This window comes from Emys orbicularis, chromosome 17, assembly GCF_028017835.1.
Source record: "Emys orbicularis isolate rEmyOrb1 chromosome 17, rEmyOrb1.hap1, whole genome shotgun sequence".
In the NCBI taxonomy this organism is placed as follows: domain Eukaryota; kingdom Metazoa; phylum Chordata; order Testudines; family Emydidae; genus Emys; species Emys orbicularis.
The window spans coordinates 12753144-12775492 of record NC_088699.1 but is presented as its reverse complement, the minus strand read 5'-3'; the positions used below and the strand labels follow the sequence as shown (position 1 = coordinate 12775492).

The 22349-nt window shown below is 47.3% G+C and overlaps 2 protein-coding genes across 3 annotated transcripts; both read right to left on the bottom strand.

Annotated features, from left to right (window-relative positions):
* Positions 1-928: 928 nt before the first annotated feature.
* Positions 929-3243, bottom strand: LOC135890675 (F-box only protein 39-like). The gene is made up of 3 exons (XM_065418067.1): positions 2230-3243; positions 1847-2023; positions 929-1057 (listed from the first exon to the last, which is right to left on the bottom strand). The coding sequence occupies exons 1-3, from the start codon at positions 3241-3243 to the stop codon at positions 929-931; spliced, it is 1320 nt and encodes a 439-aa protein (XP_065274139.1).
* Positions 3244-9155: 5912 nt separating this feature from the next.
* XAF1 (XIAP associated factor 1) lies at positions 9156-21907 on the bottom strand. 2 transcript variants are annotated; one of them, XM_065418262.1, is made up of 8 exons: positions 21817-21907; positions 18108-18243; positions 16995-17051; positions 15768-16026; positions 14314-14381; positions 13198-13545; positions 10688-10757; positions 9156-9310 (listed from the first exon to the last, which is right to left on the bottom strand). In XM_065418262.1, exons 1-8 carry the CDS (start codon positions 21846-21848, stop codon positions 9297-9299), a joined length of 984 nt encoding a protein of 327 aa, XP_065274334.1. In that variant the 5' UTR covers positions 21849-21907; the 3' UTR covers positions 9156-9296. The 2 variants fall into 2 exon arrangements, with proteins under 2 accessions (XP_065274334.1, XP_065274333.1); XM_065418261.1 differs by lacking the exon at positions 9156-9310 and having other exon boundaries at positions 10647-10757.
* Between the last annotated feature and the right edge of the window lie 442 nt (positions 21908-22349).

Sequence of the window (22349 nt, the reverse complement as noted above, 5' to 3'; positions counted from 1 at the left end):
TTAACCTAGCACTCTGTGTTTACACGAGTGTGACTCAGAGCAGAACCTGGCCTCGGTGTGTGAATTAATTAAAACAGACCTAAATGCCTCCTCCCCACCTGCCTGTGTCCCAGAAAGTCTATTGTAAGCTTTCCAGTAGACATTAAAGTTATGGAACAACAAGAAAAATTCCTTCATTCCAGCCATTTAGCGAATCTTGGGTGCTGTCAGTGTCACTGCCTTTCATTGACAGATTTTTTGAACTACATAAACTAGAACAGATATTCCTACACAAAGTCACTAGTTATGTTAGAGAGACAGGAAGCCAGCAACAGTGCTAGTTAGGGCCAGCTGTGGTGATGTGTACACCTGTCCACTGACAAATGGATGGAGAATGTACTTCAGCCAAACGTAGGATAACTGCTGGCAGAAGCAGTGTTGCCTAATGGATAGGGCACTGGACTAGGAATTAGGAGACCTCACTTCTATTCTGGCTCTGTCAATGGCCTGATGGGTGACCTAGGGTTAGTCACATCCCCACTCTGGGACTCAGTTTCCCCATCTCTAAAATGGGGATAATGATTTCCTTTGTAAAGCACGCTGAGCTTTACTGATCAAAAGCATTATATAAGAGCTAGGTATTATTGTAAATGTGACTGTCCTGGCAGAATAATATTCTCTGCTTCCTTCGGTGCCATTGCAAAGACAAGACAAAATAACAAAGATGAGACACCGCGGGCCATCTGCGAAAGCCAGAATTTTAATACGTGGGCCTCTAAAATTGCTCACTGCTTGTTACAGTTCTAGTGGACTTTCCCTTTCAGTGGCTTTCCCTTTCAGGGACATTGCTAATACTATTAGTCTCCGCACAGACTTCCTCAGAGGAACAGATCAGACATTTCCTAGTGTGACTGGTTTTTATTTTAACTCCTGGCTCATCACACACTGCTCACACCATTGGGTAGGCGATGACAAAATAATTAAGCTCTGAGTCGATCAGGTTTCTGAACTTCTTGTAAATGTCTCGCAGCAGTCGGTCCTCTTCGCTAGTCTCATGCCTGGTTGTGTAAATCCTCACCTGTGTGGATGGACAGCAATCACTGACACACAAAGCAGCCACTGCAGTTAAGCTAGTAATAGGGAGAAGCCCGGGTGGCTGTTGAGACTGCTAGATAAGCCAGCCAGCTAATAAATGTGGTCAAATCCTGAAGTCCTTACTCAGTTTTTGCTCAGACAAGATTCCCAGGGCCATCAGTGAGAACTTGCCTTATTACAGACTGCGTGAAAATCTAGGCTTCCCTGCCTTTTGGGATTTCAACAGCAGAATAGCTGGGGAAAAGAGTGCCTCATTCTCTGCCCCCAGAACCCCTTGATCCCCAGGATCAGTTCTTGGGTCTCTGCTGGAGGCACAGGGCTCTGGGGTTCTGCTAGCTCCCTGGCAGGATGGTTTCCCCTGGCTGCAGCTGTCCCTGCCCACGATTCAGGAGAGCATCCCTATTCAGGAAGGAATATAAGCACATGTTTAAGTCTCACTGAAGTCAATAGGACTTACGGATGTGTTTAAATGTTTTCTTGAATAAGGACCTTCTTTATAGGGGGCTCCCCAGCACGGAGGGGGATTCTGGAAGAGGTGACACCGGGGTTATCATGACCTTTTCTGAGCATTCTCTGGGGGGCTGGTCAGGACTTGGGAGACCCGTCTCTGCGAGTGAACCTTGGGAATACACGTAGGATTCTTCTCACAACCCCTTTCCCTGCATATTAATGGTAACTTTCAAACCACATTCAGAGGCAGGACGGCATTCGTATGTTCGTAAACTACATTTTGATGGGGTGGAGGGTGGGAGGTTTGGAAAGAGCTTTTTACCTTTATGGTACACAAGACACATTTCCCTTCTGCCCGATTTTGCAGCAGCCTCTCCACAAATGCCACACTGAGGAAGGCCCAGACTTTGAGGAAGAACAGCCTCTCGCACGATAACACAAGCTGCAGCAGCTCCTCATCCAGCAATTCATGGTCATTGTTGAATTCTAGCGTTAATTTCTTGAAAATAAATAACAGTGTCAATGTCGGTACCAAGGGGCAGGACAGTTATGTGCGGGACTCATCTCTTGTGAAAACTGCCTTGTGGAGCTCTAATGACCTCATGGGTCAGGGTTTCACTTTTACACTGACAATTTGGTACAACGCCCACGTGGCCATGGTTAGATAAGTGACAAAACGGTAAAATGTTGCTGTTCCCACCATACCTGCAGAATGTGCTTGTAGGCTGGTAAGAGATTGGTGAGGGTCGGCCTCATCGACCAATCCGGGTCACTGAAATAGCAGCTCCGTAGACTGATGCTCCTGAGTGGGATCTCTGCTAAAAGTATCCTGGCTAGACTGTTGTGCTTCATGACTCTTTCAAAGAAGAAGTTCACTTTCAGTTTGGGTGCTCTCTTGGCTAGGTTGGCCCAGGACATCCCCCAAACCACCTGCCCGTGAGGGTCATGGATGTGGCACTTGATGTTTATAGTCCAGAGAGAATGGGCGTTGTGCTCGCACAGGATGTCCAGCAAGTCATCCGAGATGCAGTTGTAATTGAGAGTCAGGATGACCAGGTTGCGGAACGTGGCCATAGTCTGGTGGAACAAGGGGCTGCTGTAGATGGAAAGATGGTGGCTAAAGAAGTCTTCTATGTTGATTTCGGAGGCAAAACTTTTGTTTTTCAAGTAGCTCAAAGAGCTCAAAAGCTCACAGCCTTCTTCCAGCGTCACTCTTGCTCCTTTCAGGTTGAGATAATCAAGGTGCTTGCTCATTCTTTTCAGGAAAGTACTTACGTTCTTGATAAACTGAGTCCTGATCCCATTTTTCCAGACCAATCGGTCCAACTCCAGATGCTGAATAGTCAGGGATACCAGGCGGCTGTTACATTTGCCCAAGCGCGAGAGAAGCCCCCTCATAGTCACTTGAAATTTTCGGGTCAACACAGCATTGTAAGGGTTCAGGAACTTGATCTCTAGGTGTTCCAAATACTTGCCGAATCTCTTGACGTACCACAGAGCAGATTCAAACTCGGATGTGTTTGACCTGGACGGCCGCCCACTGAAGGTGATTGTTCTGGTTCTCCAGAGAGAGCCTGAGTACATGGCTTGATTCCATTTTTTACAGACTAAAGCAGCCCGAGATCTGTCCCTGTCATCTAGCCACCAGAACATGTTGCTCAGGCAGACGTCAGGCAAATAGGCCCAGCAACTCTGCTCCGGTTCACTGTCATCCTCCATGAAGGAGACAGTCAGTTCCTGTTGGGTGCAGAATCAAACCTAGATGGTTTCTAGATCAGGAAGGCTGTAGCTAGTTTGTTTGCTGCAACGAGAACGTTCCAAGTGAATAACAAAAATCCTGCCTCTTTACATCCGAACGCCGGTGACCACATGAGCTCTTGGGGCTAAACTGTGATCTAACCAAAAGAGAAAATAAGCATAATACTGTTATGCTGATAGCTGGAGACAATAAAAGGCATGAGGACTAAGCAGAGCTAAATCACGTGGGTTGAAAGGCTTACTTGATTGCCAATGCAAGGGGCTAGGGCATTGTTTTGCAAGGTGTGCATTCACCAGCATGCGCATGTATTAAAGGAAACCAGCAGAAAGCCAGAGACGCCGTTGTGAGTGCGACCCTGAGGTTATGTTCATTAGGAAAAAAGGTGTGTTAACTTGAATTAACTAAAGTAAACTCCTAGGGAAGACAAGGCAGTTGGTAGTTTTCACGCAAGTTAGCGGGTCGAGTTAAAAACCACCTGCTCACTTGTGTGACAACTTCAACTGCCTCGTCTTCACTAGGATTTACTTCAAGTTATCTAACTCATGTTAAGAATATACCTCGTTTTCTCCAGCAAAGACGAGGCCTGAGAGGAAACAGAGAGACAGCGCTTCTGGGCACAGAACTTGCTGGAGTGGCATTCTGGGAATTTCTGAGCAAGGAAATTGCCTGGTGTCTGTTTCTACTTTGTTCAGGGAGACAGGACTTGATGTACATTCTTTGTAAGTTAACAGGATTGCAACAAAGAAATACCTGACTCATATAATCAATTTCTCCTCTCAACAGAAACAACCCTGCAAAGCTCCAAGCGTTGGCTCACTGCTCAGGCCAAAGGGGAAATGGTAAAATTATAGCAACAGCAAAGGACACTCTTTCAGTTCCTTGGCCTCCAATAATGCTTAAGCTTTCGATGGTAAAATGATATAGAAGTTCCAGATCAATTTGTTAAATTTTCTATCTATGCAGACTCCAGAAGCTCCTGGAAAACACCAATGTAATTGAAGATGGCTTTTCTGCGTGATCAGTTATTTCTTGAGCAGCCCCAACTCAGTGTGCTTGGTACTGTACAAAGAGTTGCTTTCCGTTGTACTGCACAGATTAACTACACTGCCTGAGATGAACCAGCGAAACCTGCTGATTTCAGCTGCTCTTCTGGGTTAACATGACAGCCTATTTTGGGTGGCACTGTAAAGACCTGCTGAAGCTTTCCAAAAAACTTTGAAAATGGGTCTATTGAAACATCACAGCCAGGGAGTTAGGGAAATAAACACTAAGCTGTTCAGCCAATGGAGTGATCCAATTATTCAATCCATTTTAGGAGTCCAGTGTGGTCCAGTGGATAAGGCACAGGTAGGGAGTCAGGAAACCTGATGGAGGGTTGTAAAAATGAGTCGAACAAGGCATGTGATGCAAGAGGAATTAGTTACCGGTTCTGATTTCCATGCTGGACTGGTGGGAAGGCATTCATACCCCAGGACTCTTCCCTCTCTGAGCTTGTCCTGGCAGGGCTCAGTGGGCACTGAGACATGTCATGTGCCTGCACTCAGCCATTATGAGGGAACAGCAGATAGCTTCTGTGATGTCGCAGGCACAGCCTGGCTTTATCCCAGTACAAATGGGGAGGAAGTCGGTTGAGCAGTGTCCTTGATGTGAAGGCAGGAAGTAGAGAAAGATGCATTGCTTGGGAGCTCAGTGCAAACAGCACACAAGGAACCTTGGGGGCTGCTGCAGTACATCCTCCCTTTCCCTCTATGAAACCAGGTGATGCGTCTGGAAGCTGCAGGGGAAGAAAGTGGTGCTTGCTCCAGCTTTTAACCTAGGAGCCCCAAACCTCATGCATGCAATGCAAGCTGGTTTCCACTTATGACAAGATAGTGCTTCCATCCTTTTATAGACCACTCAACGCAAAACAAGCGTATGGAATAATCTGCACATATTTGCTCAGTTTTCTGACACTGGGTTTTGATCTGCTTGAGGAAGATGTTAGGCTATAGTTTCCCACATAGTTTTCACTTATTTAACATGTTACGGATCAAATGCATCTGAAGCTGGTGGATTGTGAATATTTTTGCAGTCATCAGAGAGTGAATTTATCTTTACAGAAAATAGCCCCACAGCACTCAAGCTTTAGGTTAAGTAGCTAAAATCACTTTCATCCCTGCGGCAGTGAAATTGGAAAGAAAGCTGTACTCTCTCAAGCACCACCCACAAATTGAGCCCCACCCACTCGTGACACCAGTATAAGATGCTACTCACAGTATACTGTTCAGATTTTCCTAATATGATCATCCCTACATGCTTTGTGAAGTAAACAAAGCTGACATTTGAACCGTCATTCTTAACTTCAACTTAAACTTCAGGTTTAACACCCCATTGAGATGAATGAGAGCAACTCCCAGCTCCCTGCGCTATGGTTGCAGGCTGTCCACATACTCAAGCAGACTTGTCACTGTGTCAGTACAACTTTTGAAAATTCTCTTTGTAACAACAAGGGATATATATTTATATTTACACAAACACTTAGTTTTTGGAGCACAAGCTGGCTGTTCCATTCAACCCCAGCCCACTTGGTTTAATTGTTGTACCACAGTGTTTTGTTTTACATGTGACCCACATGCCAGAGAAGTCAAAGCATGAGTGCACCAGGGTTCTACAACCTTGCTTTTAACTCTGATGGGCCTGAGCCAACGCTTGTGCTCAGCGAGGCGCGTCCCAGGGTTTGGGGGGGTTGAAATACAGATCTGATTTACAGCCCAAGTTCCATCTCTTGTTTTTTGATGGCTGTCCTTATGTTACTACACCCAAATGGCTTCTATTAAACAGAGAGGGCGGTTAGCAAGAGAATCCAATTCTGCCCTTAGACTTCAGTGGGAATTGCACACGTGTCTGAAGATCAAATTTAGCCCATATAGAAGATGCAGCCGTTGGTGGCAGGGCCAATCTAGTTATCGTACTTATCAGCTCTCCATTACTGTAGTTATCTGAGCACTTCACAGTCCTTGATGTTGTTATTCTCACAACATCCCTGGGAGTTAGAGTAGTTGTAACAAGGTGGTCTGCTCCTCTAAAGGCCAGGGGGTGCCAGCCCTGTTCCATTATCACACCCAGCTGGGAAGGGATCAGGTGATCCCTGTAAAGGGCTGAAAGGGGCTCATTGAGAAGAAAACTACAGAAAGTGAACAGGTTTCTGTGGCAGGCCTCGGAACAGAGGGTGAGGCCTTTGTTGTCTGCTTTGGTCAAGGGACTAGCTTTGTTTGGTGAGTTTTGTGTTTGAATAATAAAGTGAGGAAAAGGGCCTCTTCCAGACTCTGGGCAGGGTGTCAGGCCAATGGGCTACAGAAATGCTGCTGTTACACCCCTTTTACAGATGGTAAATTGAGGCCTACAGAGGCTAGGCGACTTGCCTGAGCTCTCACAAGACATCTGTGGTAGAGCAGGGATTTGAACCTAGCTCTCCCACTTCCTAAACTAGGAGCCTAGCTACCAAACTAGCCTTTAATGATTCTGCCTTTATCTAATCCCGGCCCCCTGCAGCTATGTCTCTATCTGCTTCCCAGGGCTAAGCAAGCAGGGTTTTTTGGAGTCTCATGTCTTTGGTGGATTCAGTCCATATTGAGCTGTTATGAGTCAAATTCATCCCTGCTATGAGCAGGACCAACACCCCATGAAGGCAGTGGAGTTAAACCTGAATTTGTTCCCATCTGCCCTTGTTTGCAGGGGGCTAAATGCTTCTCTGTTAAAACCTGTACAACTCCATTGACATAAGGGGAGTTGCGGCGGCGGGGGGGGGGGGGGGGGGGCGCAGGGTTATAGCAGACTTTGTTCTGGACTCCCAGGGAATTAATGAGAGGCTGGGGGTGGGGGTGGAAAACTTTGTTCCAATGAAATTTAAAACATTATTGTTCACTCACTCACTTCCCTCCCCCCCCCTTTTCCCCATCTCCTTGGACCCCTCCCATAATCAACCTGCTATGTTAATTATTATTTCCGGTGATGTGGAGCTTAACATGATTACCACAATCAGCCAAAGAGTGTGACCTCCCCCCCAACGTCTGAAACATTTGCTGTAGTTACTGTGCTGTATTGCAATGGAGGGAGGGGATTCTAATGATGAATGCTGGTTAGAACAGTATTTCTGTGGGGGGAAAATTGAAGCTGTTTTTAGTTCAAAGGGTTTGAAACAGACCCAATTATAATTCATTTACTGCAAATAAAAGTCTGGGACCCAAAGACCCCAGATCTAGGCCTCTGTGTGCTGTGCAGACAAAAATGAAGAGACTAATCTAGTCGATCTTTCTATTATAATAAAAAATTATTGGAGTAGCGCTGAGGAACAAACCCCAGTCAAGGATCAGGGCCCCGTCGTGGTAGGGCTCTGCACAGACAATAAACACTCTTTGCTTCAGAGACAATACAATCTTATGGATTTTCACACATTACAATGACTTGGGATACTAAATTTATTATCCTATGCACACCTGTAAAACAAACACTGAATGTAAAATAATGTAAGAAACTGCTACAGAGTGTGAGTTAGCCCTTATACCCCAGCTACACACCCATTCCCCCCCAAAAGCAATTGTGTAGCTATCTATATTCCATAATGTGGAGTTGTTCAGCAGATATTTAGGATGGGCTTGTCACAAGCGGTGGACATCTTTAAAAGTCAGCTATTGACTTCAGTGGAAGCAATGAGTTGGCTAGTGCTGGCAGCCTTGGAAAATCCCATCCTGCTTAGAGCTATCTTGTAGGTTTCATTTCGATAGTCAAACTTGGTTCATTCTGATAGCTGGATGTTTTGCTGATGAGAACGTGAGATGGGAAGCAAAAGGTATCCGGTCACGTTTTAGTGGCTTGGCAGCCTGGCTTCTTCAGATAACATAAATCAACATTCATTTTCAAATGGACTGATGAACTGGGTGAGAACGCACTTAGCAAACAATTTCACTTGATTGCTACACTCCGCTTCCAGCAACCAGTGGATAGGATCACATACAGCAAGGAGCACTCCAGCGCAGGGAAAACATGGTACCAATGAAATAACCTTATTTGTTCCCACTCAACTAGAGTTCAACATCTGCCTCAATATACAACCCCCACTAGCGCTGGAGATTTAACTTTTCCACCATTTGCCTCTATCTGCTCATGGTGAAGTAGTCTGGGCTCAGTAGTACCACGGGCTGAACACACATCTTCCAATGAGGGTGCTCAGCACTTGGGGGCTAAGCCGTGTGGGCTACAGTCCTGCAATCCAGGGCTAAGCGCCCATAAAGTTCAATGAGACCAGTATTTAGCCCTTTGTTGTGCTGGGCCGAACCTTGAGTCAGTGAGGCCCTCAGCTCTCACTGAAGTCAATGGGAATGGCAGATGCTCAGCATCGGGCCCAATAAATCTATAGTGCTTCTAAATTCCTTGAGGGGAAATATTTTCCCCAGTAAGTGACCATGATGCATAGGCTGCTCTCAGTGGTGAGGAGTGTGTGTGTGTGTATGGCTGGGAGAGGAGGGCTGTGAACGAGCCCAGCAGACCTGAGTACAACCTGTCTAGTGGTGTGGGATGGATCACTATGGGAAGTTAGGGTCAAAGTTGAAAGCCAATACCTTGAAGGCTTCAGTGGAAGCACTGAAGGCCAAGTACTTCTGTTACGTTACTGCACCTTCAGCCGCAACACACCAATATAGCTGAGAGGAGAATGGGATCTTTAACCTCCGCTCTTGTAACAGGCAGGGCACAGAGAACAAGTGAGTCCCTAAGGAGGGACTACATGTTAATGCCCAAAAGGATGGCACTCGTTGGGGCACAACTGTGCAGAGCTTTATGGTGGAGCTTGACGACGAGCCTATTTGGTTCAGAATAAATTTCCGAGAATGGTTCTTTGTTCTCAGTCTAGTGTAGGAAGCATGACGCTTTTATTCGCTATGTATAAAGCCATGTGTTTAGAATGCCGTTACTAGCGCTGAACTGAAGCCTGGGGTCTGGTGGGGCATCTCTGGTTCCAGTTTCTTCCAGGAGTGCCTTAGAAAGGCTCCTCTGTAAAACAAACAAAACCCAATGTAATTTTTTTTATTTTACAATGAATAGGTAAGCCCATGAATGTATGCCCTTACCTCCCCCGACCCATTTTGGCTGAGTCCATTAGAACAGTCCAAAGTACAAGGAAAGTGAATACAAACTATGTAATGAAGGGGTAAGTATTTAAAGGTACGATCCTGTAGTCCATAGTCAGCCAAAACTCCCTTTAATTTCACACTGTGGTGCATTCTCTGTTTTAGTTGTATGACATCTTTCAATGTGTAAATATGCTGCCTCCAGAGAAAGGCAGCCATTTTGTGTTCAGGTTGGTGCAGTCTGTCTGAGGAGAGACATACACTGTATGCTCTTTCATGGACTTTTGTTCTTGGTTTTTTCCCCTTGATATAAAACAAGGATAGTTCTGGCTAAAAGTATAAGGTAGCATTTTTGTCTATGGAAAATATTATACAAAGCAATGGGAGATTGTCCTGAGTAAGGACTGCAGGATTAGGCCCAAGGTCCTTATAGTTAGCATCACTTAGGCCAGGTCTGTGCACTGCTTTTGCACGGGTATAACTGTCAGGGGAATTATTATTATGGTTTTATCAGTACAGTTACACTGGTACAACCCCTAGTGTGGATGCCATTATACCGGTATAAAGGTGCCTTATAGCTTATGACCCTTTGCATACAGAAATAAACACCTTTAGACTGGTATAATTGGGCCCATTCTAGTGAGGTTGTACTGGTTTTATTATAACAGCATAATTAAAGTTGTATAACACGGGTGGGTGCACAAGCCCTTAATTAAGATGGGATTACTAGAAACTTGTTGTTGGTTCTCAGTGTTGTCGTGCATCTTGAGTACCTAAAATCCTGTCTGCTAGGACAGCTGACGGCCTCATACTTTATACAAAGACAGCAGGGAGCTGATTTTAAATTCCTAATGGTATGAAAATGCTGATATGTGTATTTTAAAGTCTCCCACAGGAGAGTGGCTATAAAATTCTGTATTGACCTGTGGCAGCTTATTCAAGTGGAAAGCACATAAGACTAGATGTTAGGAGCACCCAAGTTCTAGTCTCTCTGCCTCTGCCTTAATGTGTAGCTTTGGGCGGTTGCAATCCAGCTAGGGCCAAATTCAAGCATTCCTACTGAGTTAGCTTGACAAGGGCATGGGGGCCTTGAAGATCAGAGCATGGTTTCTAAACATGGAGACTGTATAGGTATACATACCACTATCCTCATTGAAATACCCAGCTGCCCTGTGATTCTTTGATCCTTAACGTTTCCAGAGGCACCTGCTCTGGGAAACGCCCCATCATCCTGATTAACCCAGCAACTGTAGATGTCTCTAACTGAGTTCTACTGTATTTCTTAGAAATATTATAGTACCTTGTTTTCCAGGACTCCATTTTGGTTTCCTCCTGAGATTTTGCAAAGAAGCTAGACGCAGACATTTTTTCTGAACAAATGAATAATAATGACCATGAATACAAAAGATCATAGCCCTGCATCCTTAATGTATCCACACTTGGTTAGGAGACAACTGGGTCCCTGCACCAGGCCTTGAGACCTGAGGCTCATAGACTTTAAGGTCAGAAGGGACCATTATGATTGTCTAGTCTGACCTCCTGCACAACGCAGGCCACAGAATCTCACCCACCCACTCCTGTATCAAACCTATGTCTGAGCCACTGAAGTCCTCAAATCGTGGTTTAAAGACTTCAAGGTGCAGAGAATCTTCCAGCAAGTGACCCGTGCCCCATGCTGCAGAGGAAGGCGAAAACCCCCCAGGGCTTCTGCCAATCTGCCCTGGAGGAAAATTCCTTCCTGACCCCAAATATGGCGATCAGCTAAACCCTGAGCATGTGGGCAAGACTCACCAGCCAGACACCCAGGAAAGAATTCTCTGTAGTAACTCAGATCCCACCCCATCTAACATCCCATCACAGGCCATTGGGCATATTTACGGCTAATAGTCAAAGATGAATTAATTGCCAAAATTAGGCTATCCCATCATACCATCCCTTCCATAAACTTATCAAGCTCAGTCTTGAAGCCAGATATGTCTTTTGCCCCCACTACTCCCCTTGGAAGGCTGTTCCAGAACTTCACTCCTCGGATGGTTAGAAACCTTCGTCTAATTTCAAGTCTAAACTTCCTGATGGCCAGTTTATATCCATTTGTTCTTGTGTCCACATTGGTACTGAGCTTAAATAATTCAGCTCTGTCCTTGCTACAGCATAACCCTAATCACACTCCCCATGCTGTATGTATGTATTGGGAAGTGAAGGGGGACGAAGAGGATGAGTACTTTGCAGGATCTGACCCTAGAGTCAAGGGGCCTGACTCATAGTTACTCCATTACTGCATTTGAGGCAGGGATGGGAGGGAGAGTAAAGGAGGTTTTAAGCCATCTTTGCCACCTCTGTATTCTGGGGCTATGCAGGAGCTTGTCCATGGTCCCTTATGAACGCTGGGAAGCAGGCAATAGCCATGCGCCTGGTCACACTGCAGATCCCCCTCCTACACCAGGGGATGGGAATACAGCTGTGCAGAAACCTTATGCCAGCGCTAGACTGGCTCTGCTCAGGAGCTTTCCTTTGGGGGCTGTTTGCACCCCCTTTAAGGACCCTTCATGCTGTCAGTAGTGTGAAAGGCCCTTAGCATATCTGAGAGTCAAGCCCAGTGTGATTGGCCAGACCAGATTCTCAGTTAATTTAAAATAGGCATAGCCCCATTGACTTCAATGGATCTATGCCAGTCGGCACCTATGAGTCACAGCTGCAAGACTAGACCCTAAATACTAAGTGCTGATTCTCCACTTTGTTACACCAGCTTTACATTGGTGTAACTTCCCCCAAATTAGGCAGAAGACAGATGTTGTGGAGGGCAGAGTCAGGCAGTGTCAATCCAGAGTAATTCCATTAAAGTCAGTGGAACATAGGACTGGAAGAACCCTCCAGGGTCATCAAGCCCAGCCCCTTGCTACCACAGGCAACCCATCCTATAACCCTGTTCGTAAGCTTATCAAGCTCCATCTTAAAACTAGTTAGGTGGTTTGCCCTTCCTACTGCAAGGCTGTTCTGGAACCTCACTCCTGTGATGGTTAGAAAACTTCTTCTAATTTCCAGCCTGAATTTATTCATGGCCAATTTATACCCATTTGTTCTTGACAGAGAACACTGCCCTTCAGCTTAAATAGTAGTGAAGTTCTGCTGGACTGACATGAATGTAAACAAAAATGGAATCTGGTCGTTTGTCTACTCCATGCCCAGTTCAGGGCTGCGCATGCTGCCAGCTCTCAATAAGTAGGAATAACAGAAGAGACAGGTGTGACTGTGAGCTGAAGTATCATTGGTCTCTAGACTGAGGTTGTCTAAAGTCCAGCTGTCCCCATAGGCGCCGACTTCCCCTCTGCCCGGTAGGTGCTCAACCCCCCCACCCCTGGCCCCGCCTCTTCCCGCCCCTGCACCGCCCTTGCCCCGCCCCCATTCCACCCCTTCCCCAAAATCCCCACCACTTCCCATGCCCATTCCACCCCCTTCCCCCAAATCCCTGCCTCTTCTCCGCCTCCTCCCCGAATGTGCCGCGTCCCCTCTCCTCCCCCTCCCTCCTGGAAAGTTCTAAGCGCCACCAAACATCTGTTAGGTGGCGGGGGGGAGGGGGCGGGAAGCGCTGGGAGGGAGGGGGAGGAGTGGGGATGCGGCGCGCTCGGGGGCGGGAAAGGAGGCGAGGAGGGGGAGCTTGGCTGTCAGTGGATGCAGAGCACCCGCTAATTTTTCCCCGTGGGTGCTCCAGCCCCAGAGCACCCACGGAGTCGGCGCCTCTGGCTGTCCCCAGCACCCCTTCACTGTCCACCGTCACCAAGAGTGTGCAGCGGGGTACGTAGCATTTCTCACCTCGTGCTTCCTTAGAGTCGGACCTGGGAGGAGGATATTGCACTGGGAACAGGTCACCAACACATCGTAAGTCATTGGGTCTTCAAGAGCCTTAGGCAGTACGGGATCCACTGTGGCAGTGAAAGCAGGGCGGCCTGCTGACTTTTTGTTCTTCAGAGGCTTGAGTGAGGGCCTGGAGGCAGAAGATAAGTCCTTTTCCTTCCGCTTTGGGCGAACGTCCTTCCACGCCACGGCTGCATTCTCACGGGGGGGAGACGTAACCAGAGAGGAAGGTGGGAGCGGGCGGGATTTTGTAACTGACTGGCTGGCGAGAATATCCGCGAGTTTGGAGAGCGGGCTGCACTCAGTCTGTGGTGGACAGTTAAAAAGAATAATGAGAGAACAAAGGAAATAGCCAGATGGTGAACCAATGATGGGTGCCCTTGATGGTGTTGGGGAAAAGGTATAGTCTGCACAGCGATTTAATATAAGAAAGAATTAAAAACATCAGAATGAGATAATGGGAGACTAAACGCCAATAAAGATGGAGGTCTTAAAAAATAGTGGGGAGGGAGAAAGGTTCTACAAAACCGACTACAACTAAAAGTCCCCTCTGGGGTGAGGGAGTCAGTGTTTGCAGGTGGTTTACAAAGAGAGGAGGATGGAGTCCAGGTAGATGCTCCAATGGGGAGTGAGGTTCTCATTAGAAGCTTCTGCAGCAAAGGCACCATCAAACTGGCTCAAAGGTTAGTGGCAGCCCTTTCAGAACAGAGACCCCTCAGGGCAACAGAGCAGGCCTACGTTCTTCAGGGCTTTATTAACCAGTCTATCTCAATGTGCCACTGCCTAGGCAGTGGGTGAGAAGGATGCAGGGGGCATGTAATGTCACAGCTGTTTGCATTCTGCATCAGCAGTGAGAGGCTAAGAGCCCTGCCAAACAAGGACTGGTGCTAACGGCCAAGCTCGTGGTCACAAGGGCATGTGTAGCTGTTGCCAGCTGGCCGTGGGATAGCAATGGCTGTGCAAACTGAGCAGCCAAAACATGTCCTACCGAATCCAACAGGTGGCTTTCGACAGAAAAGGCCTGGCTTGAATGAGGCCCAAGCTCTTTGCAGGTTTAGTTCCCAAACCACTTACCAGGTGTTGGAGGTACTGGTCATCTGGGAAGTACTTATTGCAGTGCTGACAAAGATTGTCACTGAGACCTTCAGAGGGAAAAGGGAAAGCGATCTATTGGTAATGCGCAAAGCTGTCACGAGTCAGTAAAATACCGTACGCAGGCTCCTCAAACTCAGGTCACGCTGACCAGTCCTAGAGGCACCTGATCCAAACACCACTGAACTTCAAGGGACCAGAGCCTCAGGCAGATGTGGATCTGGATTTCACTGTTGGCCCCTATTGAATAAACTCAAGTTCTGACCTTCCCTCCCTGCTGAACTTTGGAGTGGTTGAAATCTGAGTCTGGATCCACATTTCGCACCTCAGGCCCATCTCTGCTTAGTGTATGCTACGAAGGATTGAATATTTCCCAGTGAGTACGTTCTTGCTCTCTGTCCCCCATTGTTCTTCGTGGTGCCTACCAATGATTCTGAGGAAGGACACTGTTCACAAATGATCACCCACTTCTCCTGTCACCCTCTGGTCAGGCCTCTTCTCTTACCCACCAGAAAACCATCCACAGCCCCAAGGGACCGTGATGCTATTGAACACTTCAGTAACGTGCCTGGCTGTTGACACGTCAGTAGGAAGAAAGCCCATCTCAAATGTGCTACTTTTAAAGGTCACTGTAACAGGCTGGCAACATGGACTCTAAATACGCTACCAGTTTAGCAGGCGCTGACGCTGGTGGGAAAGGCTTACGTGGGCTGCTCTCTCTCTCTCTCTCTCTCTCTCTCTCATATATATATATATGAGGGAGGTGGCAGTGCCTGGCTCGAAGAGCAGTCATGCTTGAAGATTAAGCCAAACCCCAGGAAGGGGGTGAATTTGTTGCGCTTTAGTTAGTGTGTTTGCAAAGGTGCTCGTTTAGTCACTCTCGGCAGTTTGCAGTAGAAGTAGGATTGTTATGTCAACTTAATCAGATTGGTTTAATGGGATTGGGGTCCCTGCCTGAGAGAGAACTCTGTCCTCCAGTTCTTGCACACCCAAAATTGCCCTTAAAGCCAACAGGAATTTGGGGGGAAATAAGGAATGGTTGATCAGGCCCTAAAATGTCACTCTAGCTGGAAAGTCAAGGGTGTGATTCTTATTTACAGTAAGACCCCTTTACATTGCCAGGGGCCTCTTGTAGACAAAAATAAGGCCCAATGTTTGAGTTATGCCACTGCACATGCAGAGCAACTCCACTGACATCAACAGAGCTGCTCTGGATTGACAATTGTGGATGTAATTCAGAGCAGAACTTGGCCCTTTAGCTGTGGCTGGTTAGACAAGAACCCCTTGTGGGGACTTTCACACTATACAGGGCAACCTGGATTATCAAGAGTCCTAGAGAATTGTGAATACCGTAATTACAGATAACTGGGAGTTTCCAAAGCAACAGGTGCTGGAGTGACGTGACCCTGTTACAGATCATGAGGGATTTTGGGTACCTGAGGGTGGGAGAATTGAGGTTGGACGAGCAGACTCCTCACTGGGTTGATAGTGCATCTCACCATTGCTTGATAGCTTCTTGCCATTCTGACAAACGTCTTTGTGCTTGTCCAAGTCCTTGTACATGATGTATTTGTTACACTCCCAACAGAGCTCCGTGCGACTACCGCAGGCCTCCTGGTGCCTCTGCAGCTTATTGAAGGGCATTCCCAGCTCGCAGAATGTGCATTTCATTGATCGCTCATTACATTCATTGAACTGCATGTGGGCAGAGAAAATTATTGCAAATAGTAAATCAAAGCCGAAAGCATAAGGATGTTGGGCTGCAGCAATCGCTGCCAGCTCTGAAAATGTCCCCGCTAACCATAGGCACCAACTTCTCCTGGCGCTGGTGGGTGCTCGACCCTCCCACCCCCGCCCTGACTCCACCCTTGCCCCGCCCCCATTCCAACCCCTTCCCCAAAGTCTCCGCCCCCTCCCTGCCCCATTGGACCCCTAAATCCCCGCCCCCGCCTCCTCCCCTGAGCGCGCCGCATTCCCCCCCCCCCTCCCTCCCACAGCTTGTTAGCAAGCTGGGTGGAGAAGCAGGGATGCGGCGCGCTCAGGGGAGGAGGCGGAGGGCGGAGGTGAGCTGGGGCAGGGGGGGTGGGGAGCTGCCAGTGGGTGCAGAGCACCCACCAATTTTTCCCTGTGGGTGCTCCAGCCCTGGAGCACCCACAGAGTTGGCATCTATGCTGCTAACTTCTCAATCCTCATCTTGTTCCACATCTCCTTCCTAACCATTCCCACCGTCTGCTTCTCCCACCTCAGCATTGCACCTTCTTGCAGGTCATCCCTATGCTTAGAACAGCCTCTCACTTTTCAAAGCCGCCTCCCTGGAATTGTGAGAGACGTGAGCTTGGACGGCAGGGCAGAAGTGCCACTGTCCATGAAAAGAGTGGGCCCCATGAGATGTGCAGAGGTCATAGACTCTCCTAGACAATCCCTGCAAAACTACATGGGAAGAGGAGGGTAGGGACAGTGCGCACCATGCTTATTTAAATGTAAAATGTTCTGTTAAATTAAACTAAGGAACGACTGTCATGCTTAAGCTGTCTGACTCGGGCGCTGTTACATTTCAGCAGGCAAGCTGTTTATTTTGCAGTCGTTCCTTTTCAGTGCATCTCAAGGTGATTTGTCAAAGATGATCTGAATAGGATTCTGATATTATACATCGCTCTACTCACCTCATGATTCTCCAGCAGGTATTTCTGCATGCTTTGGTGACACAGTTTACATCTGACCTGAAAGTGAAGGGGGGGGGGGAAAGATTTAGGCCTGGTCTACACTAACCCCCAAATTCGAACTAAGGTACGCAACTTCAGCTACGTGAATAACGTAGCTGAAGTCGACATACCTTAGTTCGAACTTACCGCGGTTCAGACGCGGTCCACACGCGGCAGGCAGGCTCCCCGTCAACTCCGCGGTACTCCTCTCGCCGAGCTGGAGTACCACAGTCGACGGCGAGCGCTTCCGGGATCGATTTATCGCGTCCAGACCAGACGCGATAAATCGAACCCGGAACTTCGATTGCCAGCCGTCGAACTACTGCGGTAGTGTAGACCTGGCCTTAGTAGGTTGCTTAAGGGAAAATACGAAACAGATCATGGGGGAACACTTCAAAGATGTCTGGTGGCATCTCATGCCAACTCTGCTTCAGGCTAATTGCCTGCTAATTCATCCCATTTGATGAAAAGCTGGTGGAGATCGTCGTTTTTGCAGCAGGGACTGAGCTATGTTATGCAGGATTTAGTGGAAAATACAATTCTGATCTGGCTGTTCAAATGCAGGATTTGGCCATTTTATTCAGGCATCCAAGCCTGAAAGTTCGCCACGCTCAATGCTAAGGACAAGAGCCACAAATTTATTTAGGGTCCATTGATTTCAATGGAAGTTAGGAGCCTATAGCCCTATCGATATAGGGACAGATGCTCCATTGGTGTAAGATATCATCGCTCTATTGACATCAGTGGAGTTATGATGATTTACACTTGCTGAAGATGGCTCCAGTAGGACCTGATTCCCCGTTCTGTTATGCTAGTTTTATGCACTGAAATCAATGGCGTTACACCAGCATATAATAGGCTAACAGAGTGGAGTCAGGTCCATGTGTTCTAGGCCACAGACCCTCAGCTTGAGCATGTAAGTGCCATGTGGCTGGATGGGAGCTGTGAGCAGGGAGGAGAGGATATTTTCTGCTCTTCAGCTATAGATGACATCCAATAGCATGGCCAGGCTAAAACGAAACATAGCTCATAACAGGGAGCTCTTGTTATTTCAGGAAATAGAGCAACTCTCACCTGCTTATGTGCGTCTTCCTGATGCTCCTCCATTTCCTTTAGAGCAATAGGTTCATCGCATTCTGGACAGATAGCGAGAAACCGCATGCAGTGGGCCTCGTGGAGAGAGAAATTGGCAGCAGACACATCTCGTTTACTGTGTGGCATGGAAGGGGGAAGGAAAGGAATGTTACTGGACCTCCTTTAACTCAACTGGCTTGTCCCTGAAAATTAGAGATGAATATTTATAGTTGTGCCCTGTTTGGCTGAGACATTTGGACTCCATTACTGAGGTTGCGCTGTTCTACTATGAACATCTTTAAAGGGGACAGGCACTGTCAGTGGATTTGGGCCCAAAATATCTGTGTCTGATTCTCCTTTCACACACGTGCGAATCAGGAATAACTCCAACTGAGTCACACAGGGGTAAAGTTGATGCGAGAGGAGAATTGGGCCCTATATTCAGATGGGGAGCTGCGAAGTTTGGAGGTGGATTCCAAGTTTGGAGGGATAGCTCAGTGGTTTGAGCATTGGCCTGCTAAACCCAGGGTTGTGAGTTCAATCTTTGAGGGAGCCACTTAGGGATCTGGGGCAAAATCAGTACTTGGTCCTGCTAGAGAAGGCAGGGGCTGGACTCAATGACCTTTGAAGGTCCCTTCCAGTTCTAGGAGATGGGATATCTCCATTAATGATCTGGAGGATGGCATGGACTGCACTCTCAGCAAGTTTGCAGATGACACTAAACTGGGAGGAGTGGTAGATACGCTGGAGGGTAGGGACAGGATACAGAGGGACCTAGACAAATTAGAGGATTGGGCCAAAAGAAACCTGATGAGGTTCAACAAGGACAAGTGCAGAGTCCTGCATTTAGGACAGAAGAATCCCCTGCACTGTTACAGACTAGGGACCGAACGGCTAGGAAGCAGTTCTGCAGAAAAGGACCTAGGGGTTACAGTGGACGAGAAGCTGGATATGAGTCTACAGTGTGCCCTTGTTGCCAAGAAGGCTAATGGCATTTTGGGCTGTATAAGTAGGGGCATTGCCAGCAGATCGAGGGACGTGATCGTTCCCCTCTATTCGACATTGGTGAGGCCTCATCTGGAGTACTGTGTCCAGTTTTGGGCCCCACACTACAAGAAGGATGTGGAAAAATTGGAAAGAGTCCAGCGGAGGGCAACAAAAATGATTAGGGGGCTGGAGCACATGACTTATGAGGAGAGGCTGAGGGAACTGGGATTGTTTAGTCTGCAGAAGAGAAGAATGAGGGGGGATTTGATAGCTGCTTTCAACTACCTGAAAGGGGGTTCCAAAGAGGATGGATCTAGACTGTTCTCAGTGGTACCTGATGACAGAACAAGGAGTAATGGTCTCAAGTTGCAGTGGGGGAGGTTTAGGTTGGATATTAGGAAAAACTTTTTCATTAGGAGGGTGGTGAAGCACTGGACTGGGTTACCTAGGGAGGTGGTGGAATCTCCTTCCTTAGAGGTTTTTAAGGTCCCTGAGGTCCCTTCCAACCCTGATATTCTATGATTCTATGATCTGTTCTCAAGTTTGGAGAACATTGGTCTTCAATGGATCTAGGACAGCGTACATCAGTTGAGGATCTACTCCATAGATTTTTGGTCATGATTATGATAATTTGTTTAGGGTTCCCAAGGCTGGGAAGATAGGTATGGGTTCCTGCTAGGCCAGTGGCGCTCAACCTTTCCAGATTACTGTACCCTAGGGGTTCTCAAACTGAGGGTCGGGACCCCTCAGGGGGTCACGAGGTTATTACATGGGGGGTCGTGAGCTGTCAGCCTCCACCCCAAACCCCGCTTCACCTCCAGCATTTATAATGGTGTTAAATATATAAAAAGTGTTTTTAATTTATAAGGGGGGGTCGCACTTGGAGGCTTGCTATGTGAAAGGGGTCACCAGGACAATAGTTTGAGAACCACTGCTGTACCCCTTTCAGGAGACTATAAAAGGGTTCAAAAAATAACTAGATAAGTTCATGGAGGACAGGTCCATCAATGGCTATTAGCTAGGATGGGCAGGGATGGTGTCCCTAGCCTCTGTTTGCTAGAAGCTGGGAATGGGCGACAGGGGATGGATCACTTGATGATTCCCTGTTCTGTTCATTCCCTCTGGGGCACCTGGCATTGGCCACTGTCAGGAGACAGGATACTGGGCTAGATGGACCTTTGGTCTGATCCAGTATGGCCATTTTTATGTTCTTGGGAGTCTGATTTGTCTTGCGTACCCCCAAGTTTCACCTCACTTAAAAACTACTTGCTTACAAAATCAGACACAAAAATACAAGAGTGTCACAGCACACTATTCTGGAAAAATTGCTGACTTTCTTATTTTTACCATATAATTAGAAAATAAATCCATTGGAATATCAATATTGTACTTACATTTAAGTGTATAGAGCAGTATAAACAAGTCAATGTCTGTATGAAATTTTAGTTTGTACTGACTTTGCTAGTGCTTTTTCTGTAGCCTATTGTAAAACTAGGCAAATATCTAGATGAGTTGATGTTCCCCCTGCAAGACCTCTGCGTACCCCTGGCTGAGAACCACTACCCTAGGCTGCCATAGTGACCTCTGCTATTAATGGGAGGATGAAGAGACTGATTAGCCTGGATGGGGGAACTTTTGGGGACTTAGCCAGAGAGTTAAGTCATTTTGGTGGCGGAAAGAACCATTGGGCATGAGGGGAAACTGAGGCACTGACAGGGTTTGGAGGCACCTTGCTACAGATCCCTATTTCAGATTCCATGAAAACTAACTTTCCCTGTTGGCTGGTTATTCCATAATCAGGGAATTCCCTCAGCTTCTTTTGAAGCAGTTGGAACTTGCTGTTGCCAGAGACAGATGAGTCTCTGGTGTGGCATTTCCTGTGTTCCTAGGTGTGTGCACATAGAAGCAGAATGTGGACAGTAACCAACGGGGAAGGATCTGTCCATGATAAAGGAAGAAGTGTGTTTTTAAAATACAAAAATAGTTAAAAACTCTTGGCAGCTTGTTTGCAAAGTTTAACACAAAGCAGATAACCCTTCCAACCTCATTGCTGCTGGCTGCCTCAACAGCCTGCCCTGCCCCTGCCTTCCTCCTCACTGAGAGAGACTAAGGGGAGCTCTTTAGAGCAGTGTCAGAGGGGTAGCCGTGTTAGTCTGTATCCACAAAAACAACGAGGAGTCCGGTGGCACCTTAAAGACTAACAGATTAAGCCCAAATAAATCTGTTGGTCTTTAAGGTGCCACTGGCCTCCTCGTTGTTTTAGAGCAGTGGCTCTCAACCTTTCCAGACTGCTGTACCCCTTTCAGGAGTCTGATTTGTCTTGCGTACCCCCAAATTTCACCTCACTTAAAAACTCCTTGCTTACAAAGTCTGACCTAGAAATAAAAAACTGGCACAGCGCACTGTTACTGAACATTTGCTGACTTTCTCATTTTACCATAGAATTATAAAAAAAATCCACGGGAATATAAATATCGTACTTTTTCACTTCAGTGTATAGAATATAGAGCAGCATAAACAAGTCATTGTCTGCACGAAATTTTAGTTTGTACGGACTCTGCTAGTGCTTTTCCTGTAGTCTGTTGTAAAACTAGGCAAATATCTAGATGAGTTGATGGACCCCTGGAAGACCTCTGCGTACCCCTGGTTGAGAACCATGGGGCTAGAGCCTCTACAACCCTCAGATATAAATATCACACTGGGGAAATAAAGGATTTCTTACCAGTTCTTGCAGAACTTGCTCTCCTCCTCCATGGTTTCTCTGGGGCTGTGCCTCTCTTTCTCTTTCGTTATTTATTTGGTCGGCCTGTAGGGAGAGAAATGAAACTGAAACTGCCCGTCATACTAACCCAACCCTAAATCATGGGTCTGCCAACAAAATCTGTGAAACAGAAAGAGTGGGTGTGAGTAGGGAGGGGCAGTGTTTGGTGGTGGTTGTTTACCAAGAGCTGGGGTGAGTCCCGTCCTGAAATGGACTCAGAGCCAACAGATCCAACCTAGTCTCCAGATGCTGTGTGTTTGGGGTGGTATTTCCACCTCCTTCCTCTGTATCCCAAATTAGTTTGAATTAGGGTTACCATATTAAACAAATAAAAAAAGAGGACCCTCCACGGGGCCCTGGCCCCACCCATTTGCCACCCCAGCCCCGCCCCAGCCCCGCCCCTTCCCCGCCCCAACCCCACCCTAACTCCACCCCCTCCTCCCTCCCACTCCCAGCCACGCAAAAAGGGCTGCCCGAGCGCTACCAGCTTCACG